General features: G+C 41.6%; 1 protein-coding gene across 37 annotated transcripts in view; it reads right to left on the reverse strand.

The window, feature by feature from the left end:
- Nrcam (neuronal cell adhesion molecule) overlaps window positions 1-12,979 on the reverse strand; it is a 288,129-nt gene that overhangs the window by 25,068 nt on the left and 250,082 nt on the right. For 13 of the 37 annotated variants that reach the window (XM_016007847.3, XM_042260673.2, XM_076550723.1 and 10 more), the window contains 7 exons: window positions 10,757-10,954; window positions 10,589-10,659; window positions 9,440-9,665; window positions 8,783-8,898; window positions 7,037-7,241; window positions 5,066-5,188; window positions 4,328-4,504 (listed from right to left, as the gene is read on the reverse strand). In XM_016007847.3, coding sequence (XP_015863333.1) covers window positions 4,328-4,504; window positions 5,066-5,188; window positions 7,037-7,241; window positions 8,783-8,898; window positions 9,440-9,665; window positions 10,589-10,659; window positions 10,757-10,954 — 1,116 coding nt within the window. Of the gene's footprint in view, window positions 1-2,915; window positions 2,952-4,318; window positions 4,505-5,065; window positions 5,189-7,036; window positions 7,242-8,782; window positions 8,899-9,439; window positions 9,666-10,588; window positions 10,660-10,756; window positions 10,955-12,979 lie in introns of all 37 variants that reach the window. The other 24 variants (XM_076550716.1, XM_076550712.1, XM_042260666.2 and 21 more) reach the window with 3 other exon arrangements.

Raw genomic sequence — 12,979 nt, forward strand, 5'->3', positions numbered from 1 at the left:
GGGGGTGGAGAAAGGAAGGGGGGGAACAGGAGGAGAGGAGGGAGGGGAAACTGTAGTTGGGATGTAAAATAAATAAAAATTTTAATTAAGAAAAATGCTGAAAAAAATAGATATATTTTAGATACCTAATGTACTGTTAACTGCAGTTAAAGCGTCTGTACTTGTATTTAGTTTTCTCTTCAATGTACCCATTTAAGATTGCAGTTTCTTCAGATTATATTGCTTGGCCAGTCTTGAAATGGGGAATTGGAACCTTCCTTCCCTTTAGCTGCCTCTTGTTCCACTTTCCTGCTCACTGAGTGGGCACTCACTGAGCACCTGGGATGTAGCCACACAGGGCTCTCAGTGCAATCTCTGATCTCAGCTTCCCGAAGGTGCTTCCTGCCTACCTCTTACCACAATCAACCTTTCTCTGTGGACATCGACTGATGCAAACATTTACCAACATGTAGCCTCCTACACTAGAAAACTTTCCTGTTAGAACGCAAGGACTCACCTCTGACTACAGGATTTGGGGGCTGCTATGAGCTATTCAGCTTTGGCCTCCAGCTGCTCCAGTCACAACTCAAGGGCATCTCTTTTCCACACAGTGCATTGCTAGCTGTAACACAACATCTCGTGTGCTTCCCAGTCCTGGCCTTTTCTCATGCTTTGGACCGAGAATTCAACCCTGACTTACTGGCCAGAGAAAACAGGCCTTCGAGACCCAGTTCTATGGTATGTTCTTCGTGAGGCCTTCCCTGACCCTCCCCCCACCTCTGTGCTCATGTAGCATTTTGTTCACACTACTGGCTTGTCACCTCCCTGCCACATTTTAAGCATGTGAAAGGCGGAGTCTTGTTTTCCTTCTTGAGGCACAGTCGTGTAAAAAGTTGTGCTGTCTGTGCCAAGGTGACAGACATCATTACCGCTTACATCGAGTGTTCAAGTGCATTTGTGGTTGCTTTTATTTTTGTTTGTTGTTACTGTTTTTCAGGCCCAATAAAGGCAAAAATCATCTAGTAAGAGTCAGATCCCAGGAAGGACCCAGGACTGGCTCTTGCCCAATGGAGCTTCTCTATCAGTCCTGGGGTGACCATGGAGGCTGCAAGTTAGGCAGAGTGTAGACTTGTTCCTTACTAGTTTCTCCACATTCCTGTATCAACTAATGACTCTACAAATCTGTTCTGATGGCTGATGTCAAGAGCATCAGTGTCACAGTGTCACAGTGTCAGGAATACAGATCTGCCAGCAGAAGGGAGTAGAGGGCAAAACCCACATCACTGTGGCACAATATCATCATTTTATATAAGCAGCATTTAATTGTTGCACTATTAAAATATTGAAAATAAGGTCAGATTCACCATTTTTCTTATTTAAATATTATTCCTTTTATTATCCAAGACCCATTAGATTTTACATTGAGGATTTAATTTACTTTCTTGTAATTGCTAATTGTTTAATTGTTAATTCTACCTTTGTTTTTTATATTCATGACTTGTCCACAGTTGAATTTAGTAACATCAAATGAAAAACAAAACTTTTAATAAAGATGTAATTTAGTTTGAGTTTATTAAAAACAGAATTCATATTGTCTTCTAAATATGACCAGCCAGTGGGGAGCTCAGACTGGCTTCACTGGTAACCCCAGGAAAGTACAAGTTCTTGGCTGCCACTGGCCATGACCACAGGGACATGTTGCCCTATAGGAGAGGCAGCCAGACTTTCAGTGGAATTCTTGAGTTAAAGTTACATAGCATAATTTGTCATAAAACTACCCATCATTTTAGTTGATAATTATCCCAGGAAAGAGATATGCATATAGAACAGAGAGACTCTAAAATTCATCATATATATACACATATATATGTGTGTGTGTACATGTGTATATACACACACATATATATCTTGTAATTCACCAAGGCTCTGGATATAATCAGATTTTCTAGGAAAGTGGAAAATATACATTGTCTAAGCTCACAATAGTGGACACACTTAAGACAAGATTCCCAGCCCTCTTGTTCTTTTCTTTCACTTCTATGCATACCCATTTGGTCTATTACAGCCCAGGGCAATCCCTGACAGTGGCTACTTCACTACTTCACTTGGAAACAGCTTGGGGAGTCAGGAACGCAGCCACTTTCTAAAAGCAGACTCTGGTGGACCAATAGCCAAGGGTCAACGATGAGGAAGGGGCTCCGCGGTATTGCCACAGGTGGACGATACTCTACAGGTTATCAAACACCATTCTCCCAGCAAGTATTTCGGTCACAGATGGCTGTCAGAACTAGAGGAGAACAGACGCCACCCACGGAAGACCACTGGAAGAGGGACTTGAGCAGTGGTGAAAACAGGGTGGCGTGAGATGGCTGAGCAGAACATGCAGGCTGACTGGAACACTCACTTGTAGAGACTCGGTCCCAGATCAGTTGTAGGACACTGCTAAATCAAAGCTCAAGAGGATAGTGTGTTGTAATGCTATTGAGTGTGTAATGCTACTGAGTGTGTGTACACAGTGTTGTTCAGGAGTGCAGCCAGGTCAGGTGGCAACAGGAAGCTCAGCTGAACTATTTCTAGTAGGCTGATTTCATCTAGCATTAGAATTACTGATATGTGGCATGGCCCTACGGAAGACCTGTGATAAATCCGCTGCTTCCATCCCATCCGATCTAACCAAAATCATATTCTTACAATCTAAGATCAGGATTTGCACCAGGGATAAGTCTTGAGAAAAAAATTTGAGAGTATCACACATATGACTTTCTATTATAAAACTATGCAGAAATTAATTTCAAAGCCATGATCAGCCCAGATGTTCTCCTTTTGGTGGTTCTGAGCATATTTTATTTTCTCATTTTTACCCATGCTGCACTTCCCCACATTTTAACATTGCAAAGTTCACACAGGTATAAAGTCATGCAGATGAATTATTTTACCTTTGCCTGCACCTACATCAGGTGGAAGAATACCAGCTTAATGAAGGGAAACAGAAACAGGACACTATATAGTTAGATGTAACACACCCATGAGCATGTACAGCCATATCAAAAGAACTTATTAAAATTCTAAGGCATGCAAGAAGAATGAAGCCTGTCATATCAGGCACAGGGACAAAAATGTATTGCTGTCCCCACACTTACCCAATATTCAAATATAAACATTACTTAAGGTGCATTATTCTAAGAAAGTTTAGGATGTTTTGACTCATTTTTGGATAGAAATTTTAATTTTGTATGCTATATAGAAGCTACAGAAGATACCCAACAAGCAGATGATTCAGTCCTTAAGTAATTTTATAACTTAGAGACATGCAAAACCAGAAAATATTTGACAATACTTAAATGCTTTTAGGATTTCTTTTATTTTATATGTGTGATTGCTTTGCCTGCACACATGTATGTGCACTGCATGCATGCCTGGCTCCCACCAAGGTCAGAAGAGGGCATCAGATATCCTGGAACTGGCTTTACTGATGGTTGTGAGCCATCATGTGAGTGCTGGGAACTGAACCTGGGTCCTCTGTAAGACAAAAAGTGCTCTTAACCACTAAGCTGTCTCTTTAGCCTCATTTTTTACAATTCCTGTTCCTTTTCATTGAATCAACAAATTTCTGAATCACTTTTGAAAATAGTCAAATTAATGGGATTTTTTTTTTCTTTCTCCGCAGATGACATACCAGAATACATTTCTTGGTTAAGTATAAAATAAGTGCACTAATTAGTTGTTTTTAATTTCTTGCTAGAAAGTCTTAATCAATATGTAGAGGAGCAAATTGTTTCCAGTGAATCAGGACTAGAACCAAAATTATATCTCTGCACATAAGTGTATGTACTTATATGCAAAAAAGTTACATTGAACTTTGAACTCAAGTGTCCTGAATATTGTTATTTCTTATTCCTGCTTCAATATTTTGAAACACATATTTATTTGTACATGTGTCTATTTGTTTAAGTTTATGTGCACCATATGCATGCCAAGAACCAGTGGAGGCTAGAAGAGAACATCAGACCTGGAACTGGTGTTACAGACAGCCACCCTGTGGACACTAGGAACTGAACCTGGGTCCTCTAAAAGAACTGCAAGTGCTCTTAACCGCTGAACCATTTCTTTAGCCCCCTACACCAATATTTTAATATAAGTTAGAAGTTTCATATAGTCTTGAAAAATAAATAACCAAACAGCTGAACAAAATAACTGATTTCCCCATTGGGATGAGAAATTACAAATAAGTATGTGATTGGGTAAGATGGATATTCCATGGTACGAAAAAAGAGAAGGAATAACTTCTCACTGCTTCTGAATCTCCTGATATGTGTAATGATATGGATTTTATACATACCCAGCTTACCTTCGTCCACAGTCGTTATGGCTTCCTCTGTGATCTGGCTGCCTGATCCCACCGATGTTTGTGCATAGAAATAAAACTTGTACCGAGTACTGAAATTTAAGTGGTTTAAAGTCCAGCGTGTCTTGTTGGCAGGAATTTTCAAATCCACCAGAGGGCCTAGTTCATGTGTGCTGTTAACTGCCGATGAAAAGTGACACACAAGTGCAGTGCCCGTTAGTTGTCAGAGGAATAATACTGTAAATCATTGTTTCAGGGGAAAAAAAGTCATTTCCAGTTTACAAGCCTTTTACAATCCTGTTCATGCTTTGCCTAACATACTCATAACTATTCAAATTGTAAAACATAACTTATAGTATAATGTAAACAAGTGGAAATGTGTTCCCCTGTTGACTTAAAAACTAGGGGGCTTTTACAGTTGGGTTAAAATAGCAGTTTTTATTCTGTCTTTGCCGATGGAGTTCAATACTGCTAATAACTCCAAACACTTCTCTTGGCATCTTGTGGCCAAGGAACTTCCTTTTCATTTTCCATTGCCAGATAATGGTCTCCTGACCTAATGAGAGGCCCCTCCCCTCAGCCCTATGCTTAGCAATCTGTATTATTCTAAAGAGACCGTAACTTTCGATGGCATAGACATTATTTTTCTATACAAGTATGTCTGAAGCTCTTTCTGGAACAGTTCCTTCCATTTCATTGAAGGAAATGAGCAGTTTGCATTTTACAACAGGAATGACTTACTTGGCTGATATCTTAAGGTGTACTCAGTCAGGACGCCATTTGGGTGGCTTGGCGGGTCCCATTCCAAAGTGAGAGAGTCCAGTGTAGGATTGACAATTTTCAAAGATGAGGGAGCACTGGGGACTTTTAATGAGAACCAAAAGTCAACATAATTTTTAAAAAACATTCCAAAGTGGTGAACACACTTGCCCTATTTACACAATTGATCTGAGTTTGGGTTTTCAGGTTAGTTTTTGACTCAGCTGAAAATACATGGATACAAATCTGTGGTAGGGATATATTTCTTTTCTTCTCCTATCTTTTTTTTTTTAACTACTTCCATTTAAATTCATTAAAATCATCTTCTCAAAATACATAATGACTATCTTTATAGGGACTCAGACAATCTATTTTAAAGCAGACAGCGCTTAACTCAGTTTGTAAAAGTGAGCTGTTGCTAAGGGAGACCATCCATGCAGGCCTTTGAGAGGAAGCAGCTGTGTTCTGGCCCATTAAAGACTACTTCCCCCAACAAACCAGGTGTCTCCACATAGTCCCAGCACCCTGCCTGGTAGGTTTTGGGCCCAGGCCAGGTTGCCCAAGTGCTGAGCTGTGTTTATCCCAAGTGCTCACAGCTTCCCAGGATTGGAAAATAAAAAATAAGAGCCCCATATGTCAGCTGACCCCCTAGCCCAGCGTGGAGAAGGCTCAAGGGCTTCCTGTCTCCTGGGCAGAGGCTGGAAAATTACCAATGGAAACAAGCCTAGTCTTCCACTCCCATCTTCAAGAGGCTCAGGGCTGATTTCCACTAGGATGTTACCTTCCTGCCATATTCCCTAGAAACCCTTTAATGACACCAGTATCCCTCCTTTACTCCAGCCGGAAACTGGTGAGTCAATTTGGAGTTCTTGTTTTCACCATCTCCTGAGATGCTAAATCTTGGCAACTCTGTTTGCTCAGCCACATCCATTCCTTCATCCTCTCTGCTTCTCTCCTCTTCCCGGGCTTTCCCTGGGCCTGCCATCATACCTGCCACAGGCTTCTAAGCTTCAACCTAATTGGTTCTTAACTTTTGGAGGCCATAGGTCTCTTCTCTCTAGAAAAATATGTCAACAGGCTGCACTGTGTTGTTTCAGGAGGTTTGTGGTATTTCTCAAATGTCTCAGCAGACCCTGAAGGGACTACCACAGTCTGCAGGCTAAGAGCTTCTGGCCTACAAGTTAGCATCCATGGCATCCGGAATCATGCATGATGTGGGTCCTCTCCCATTGCCATATCGCTTTCCTCACCCTGGCTGTACATCTTGCATTCGGTAAGAGCTGTGCTTTTTAATACCTTTGTGACTTCAGACAAACCATTCTTTCCCCCTCCCCTTTAGTCTTCGATAGCATTTGTCTTTTCTGTGACCCCTTGAGTGATCCAAAGGACCAACATGGGGCCTCACTGATGAGAGGTTTCAGTGCCAACAGCCCCTCCGCCTCAGCAACTTGAGTTCTGGGACAGCAGGCACCACCATGCCTGGTGCAAGACCTCTACCCTTCTCACTCAGTACAACTTAACAAGAAATCAGGAAAGCGTGTGAGTCAGCTCCAATGCACAGAAATATCTTCCCTTTGGGCGTCTTTTCTTACATCTTTCTCTCAGCACTCACACTTTCCAGAGGGGGCTACTGGAGCTTAGAGAAGTTACAGAATGTGACTCAGCTGAGAAAGCTGGTGACTCAAAACGCCTTAACGATGTTTCAGATAGCCTACGCGAGGAGGAAGAATTTAAGGGAAAGAAGAAGGCATCTGGGGACAGCATTCGGTTCTGAAGCTCTGTGTGCGGCCATTAGTCATATGTGGGTGACATTCTGCCAGCTTTATATGTGCTGTGGTTATAATCATACATGTAGCTCCCGGAGTATCCTCTCAATGGTGGGCCTTCTGTAGTACAAAACCTTTCCGGATATGCCCCATGCTCCTTGATCCCAGAGACACACCCAGTGCTTACCTCCCTCTGGAGTATGGAAGCCTCTGTCGGTGCTGGCTGGGCCCTCCCCTTTCCCGTTGACCACTCGGACATTGAGAACGTAGTGACTGTATGGCTGCAGTCCGGGCAGCATGCCATGAGTCTTGTTGCCCTGGAAGGTGAGAATCTTCTTCTCAATGTGGCGTCTGTTCCTTTTGGATGAGCTCTGAGCCTTCCAGTAGTAAATCTGAAGTGGAAAGAACCGAAGTCAGGGGCTCACAGAAAGACAATATGATTCCCCATGCTTATAAAACCGAAGCCCTGGGGCTGGCAAGGTGGCCCAGCTGGTAAAGGTCCTTGCTATGTGAAAGCCTGTCAACCTGAGTTAAATCCCTGGGACCCACATACAGGTAGGAGGAGCTAACCAACTCCACAAAGTTGTCCTCTGATCTCCACACATGCACTTCTCACTCATCCTATGTACTTAGAGGAGTGCACGTGCATGTGTACAGGCACACACACATTTTTTTTAAAAAAGGGAAACTGCTGTTTTCTCAGAAAAATATCTTGGTTCATTTTACATGAGTATTAGTAAAACTGATGGACAGTGCTTTTTAGACAAGAGGGACAGAAGCCCATAGACAATGAGGAACCAAGTCTACACAGTGAAGCTCTGCTTTTTTATTTTGTTGGAGGAATATAAAGGAAACAGAATGGGACTCACTTGATTTTTTTCAAAAATGAGAAAATGATCATAATGAATGTTTAAGTATTTTAGCTATATAGGTTTTACTATATTGTTTAGTTATACACATTTAGCATATCACTTAATTTAATCCTCACCCTAGTGAAGCTTTTATTTTTATTTTATTTTTTTGTGGTACTGTTGAGCTTATGGGTTCCTGACAGATTCTTCCAAAGCCACAATGACCTTATACTGCAAGTCTTGGGTTAGCCCATTAGGCCATTAGGCCACACTACCATCTAATAAAAGTTCTTTTGAACTGCAGGCATGGGTTTTGGAAAGGTAAACAAAGTGTTGCCTAACTTTGATCAAAAGGCAAGAACTTTTGTATATTACATGTTCTTGAAGGCTTCTTAGGAATTTAAAGTCATCTTATCAAGGTAAGCCAACATATGCCAAATCTGGTTAATATTAGAAAAACAAAAGAATCCAGTGCAGTACAAAAAATATGCTCCAGGAGCCACTGTCATATCAAAGTAGTGAGAGAAATATATGTGGGTTCTGGGACTGTGCATGAAAAAAATCTCTAGGAATCAGTCTTTCTGTGTTTTTTTGAAAATAAAGATAGTTAATGTTCATAAGGATAACTTGGTTATGGACTACAGAGTCTTAAAGTATAATTTGTCCTATTGTAATAGGCCGCACTAATAAATTTGTCCTCTAACCTCTTAAGAACCAGATCAGAGCACATATTTATTACTGCTGTCTATATAACTGTAAAGCTAGGTGCAAATTGTTCTAGTCTAATTCTTTAAAAATTAGTCACAAGGACTATTCAGTTGGTAGAATGTTCCAGAAAAGGTGAGAAACCTGTGAAAGGTAGATAAAACATCATTTTCTCACCCTGGATATATGAGATTTCTTGTCAACGGTAGCTGGGTTCTTTTGGTATGGCTGGAGGCAGTGAGCAAAGAAACTCATGAATTCACAAGTCCATCAACAGATGAGCCACGTAATTTCAACCTAGAGTGATGTGAGTGACAAGTGGCCCTCCATGGCCCTGCTACTAAGTAAAGAACACGAAGTATTCTCCCTTCACCTACCCGGTAGCCTTGTAAGTGTCCCCGGACACTCTTCAGAGGTACTGGGTCCCAGTGCACCTCTGCCAAAGTACTGTTTACCACATTGACACGCACATTCCCAGGAGCCACCATCGGAACTAGGAACAAGACAAGAAGTGGTGGTGGTAGGGCAAATAGCTGTTATTTTTTATTTCATGCAAAAATGTCACAATATTCGATAATTTTGACTTGAAACACACTCCACACTATACAATAGAGTCCTGTACTATGGATTGATGATGACTAAAAGTAGACATTTTTATTAATTCATTCATCATACGCCATGGCAGCAACTTTTTCTTTAACATTGTAAACTTCTATTCCCCATCCCCCACCACACACACACACACACACACACACACACACACACACACACACACACACACACACACGGAGGTTCTAGGTTTGGAATCCAGAGCTTTATACACATTAGGAAGGCGCTCTACCAGCAAGCCATATCCCTGGCACTGAATCACTATTTATCACAGAGTATGTCATATAAATGCAGAGAAATAAGCAAAACGACTACTACTTCTCTTCCCTTGCTAGCCTACGATCCTCTGGAATAGCTTCAGTGTGCACCTTGGTAGGTCTGTCCATCTGGGCAAGGGTAGAATGGAAAGAGCAGAGGACACTTACGGTCTTCTCCAGAATGCCCCATGACTGCAGCTGGTTCTGGAGCAAACCCCACATCATTCAGGGCTTGAACTTTTATGAGGTATGGGACAAAGGTTGGTGTGCCAGAGACAATGTATTTGGACACATTGGCCACAACCACAGATGTCCACTCATCATCACCATCTTTCTGGCGCCAGCTCACTTTGTACTGGAGGCCAGGCCCATTCGATTCAAACCCGTTCAAGGGCTAGGGAGAAAGTCAGATAGAATGACTGTACAACCTTTTACAGGAATAGCAAATCCAATTCCTAGACCAAAGAAAATGAATGCTGAAACACTAAATGCAAGCTATTAAATACCCACTTCTCCAGGGATCTCTTCTCTTTTTTCATCTGTGATGAAATCCAAAGTCTGTTTGGAACTAAACTTTCAAAGGTTGTAAATTGTAATTCCAAAGTAGTAAATAACACACATAAAGCTTCCAAAGACTGGCTCCAGAGGTGAGTGTGGGTGAATCTTACAACACTTTAATCATCAAGATTTACTTTACATATTCCGGTTTGTGTCATTGCACATCATTGTTCACTTGGAGATGGAAACTTATGGACTGTTTCTCTATTAAAAATTTGAGTCTGTCTGTTCGATCATATATGCATATACACAAGCTTAGATCCAAGACAAGTTTTGAAACTATACAAATAAATATTTTTATTCTAATTGTTCATTTTTCAGATCCAGAATACACAGATAAGGTAAATAAGAATGATTATAGTAATAATTTGACTACTAGAAATAGCTTGATACATATCTTCCAAATGGTCTCTCTGATGATAACAGTAGCTAGCATGTTTTGAGCACACATTTGTGTGCAGCATTATGCTAAGTGCTGCACATACATTAGTGCCTTCAGTCTTATGCAGCTGTATTATTATTCTCACCATACGGACGACTGACAGATACTTGGTAATTGACTACATTTACCAAAGCTGGAATTTTCAACTGTCCATTTTGGCCCCAGAGATGGAACTCTATACAACACTGCCTCTAAATAAAGACAAAATGTTTTCTCTACAATAGCCAAAAAGGAATATAAAGGCAGATATTATTCTAAAACAACCTTTTCTGCTCAGTCTATAAAAGATTGAGGCAAACAGAGGCTTCGTGGCTCACCTTCCATGTAATCACCAAGTTGTCGGGTTCTGTGCCTAGTCCTTCCACAGCCGTGGGGTTTTGATCTGGTTCTAGAAATGAACCCACCACACATGAGTAAGCACTGGCTCTCCGGCAGGAGTGAAAACCCCTTCTCTTTGATGTCAGGTCCCTGTGTTCCAGCCTTACCTGCGGCTTTCGTCAGGTATTGCTCCGATGCCTCGCTGGGCACACTCCGCCCAATGCTGTTCTCCGCCATGACTCGGAAGGAGTAATTCACATAGGGAGACAGCGTCAGCTGCGCTGTGGTCTGTGTTCCAGAAACTTCAGTCTGGTGGTGCCATATCCCTGCCTCATGCATTGCATCTTCATATTCAATGATGAATTCTGGCCATGACACGACACATACCACAAACCCAAGTCAGTGAATTCAGTCATCTTAAGGACAGGTTGCCAGAGATAATTTGTGGCAAGCAAGAGTAGCCAGACACAAGTCATTTTTTTTTTTCAAGAAAATCCTATCAGGATACTGTGAGTTCAATACTTAAGAACATGCAATATTTGGCATTTCCCCCTTATCATGGGGAGCTCAGCTTAGTTATAACTGTTTAGTCCTGATCCATATATTCTAATGGGAGGTTTAAATATATGAAAAGGTGCTCAGTTATTGTCCTAGGAAGAAGTAGCTACAGGAAACACAGCTAAGGAGCTGTTTCTCACTGGGAAGATCGACAACAACCAAATGTCTAATATTTTGTGTGACATACTCTCAGACCTCCTGGGAAGTATAAATTGATACACCTCTATCCAGGACGATTGAGAATATCTAACAACTTTAAACATACACAGTCTTTGAGCAATTGATTTTGAACAAATGTTCTCACCCATGTGGGGTAAAGACACATACAAAAGAATCCATATTGCTGCACGATTTGCAGTTGAACCAACCTAGTTACAAACAAGCTAAATGCCTGCCAGCAGGGCATATGTAGCCAAATATGGTCCATACATACACCTGGGATGCTCTGCACCTGTTATAAATGAGGATGCTCTGTACGGACAGAAATGGGATGTTTCCAAGTGTACTGTTACATGGAGCTGAGCAGGGTCTACAATAGTGCATGCTAGGTGGTATGCTTGTCTAACAGCAAAAAGACCTGCTAGATAATATACACTTGGAGCCGGGCGATGGTGGCGCACGCCTTTAATCCCAGCACTCGGGAGGCAGAGCCAGGCGGATCGCTGTGAGTTCAAGGCCAGCCTGGGCTACCAAGTGAGCTCCAGGAAAGGCGCAAAGCTACACAGAGAAACCCTGTCTCGAAAAACCAAACATATATATATATATATATATATATATATATATATATATATATATACACACTTGGAGGTACATGGATTTCCTGTCAGAAGGTGCACACTCATTAAGAGAGGTGTGGCCTGAGGAGCTTGCAGATGTGAGTGGGAGGAAGACACACTTTCCAGGCAGTACAGTCTATACTGCTAGAATGTTGTGGTGAGCCAGGTTTTACCTCTGCGAAAAATTCAGTATTTAGGTATATCATACCCTGCATGAAATTGGCTTGAGGGACTTAACATTTTCTACCTGATGTTGCTGTGTCTTATTGTGATAATACCATGCCTCTGCAAAGCATTTCTGTATGTATCTATGTGCTGCGGTTTCTTCCACAACTCAAAATGCACTTGGGAGGCACTCCCTGCCCCACTAAAATATTAGCCATCCTGGGGCTACAAGAGGTCTTGGGTGGGTGGGAAGAACATGTCCAGTCCACAGACTGCAAAGCTAAGTGTGGCTAGGAAATGAAAAGATGCTGCTAAAGTGAAGACCACTGGGGCTGACAATCAGCACTTCTTATCTACTGAGGCTCAGGGCAACATAAACCTAAGGAGCAAGTGACAACTGTCCACAAGTTCCTTACCCTCCCACTGTGTGCTTGTGACTAGCTGTCTCCTGCATCAGATGACCCAGCAGGGAGCTGACACAGAGCTGCATCTTTTCTAGTCTCCTTTTTCATCCTTGATGCCTCTTCTTCTTCCTTCTTACTGCTTTTCATTTCACTGTATTAAATTGTATTTATGCCCCCTTCCAATTAGCTACTTTTTACTTTGAAACTTTCTCTTTATTGGGAAATATTTTTTTCCAATCTCTCACTGTTTGTTCCTTTTATACTGTTCTTTCCATTTCTCCCTGTTTCCTTTCTTTTAACCCAGCCTTATTTTTCTCCTTTCCAGTCTTCCTTCCTACATCCCACTCATTTGCCACTTCCACTTTTACCCTGAATAACTCTGAACTTCACAAAGCCGTGCACATTGGTTCTGCTGTGTTTCCTCTTTGCAGTAGGTTTTAATCATTTGAAGTTATTTCCTAGACATTGTGATGTTACCACTGTAGTA

Source organism: Peromyscus maniculatus, chromosome 14 (assembly GCF_049852395.1).
Source record: "Peromyscus maniculatus bairdii isolate BWxNUB_F1_BW_parent chromosome 14, HU_Pman_BW_mat_3.1, whole genome shotgun sequence".
Taxonomy (NCBI): Eukaryota; Metazoa; Chordata; class Mammalia; order Rodentia; family Cricetidae; genus Peromyscus; species Peromyscus maniculatus.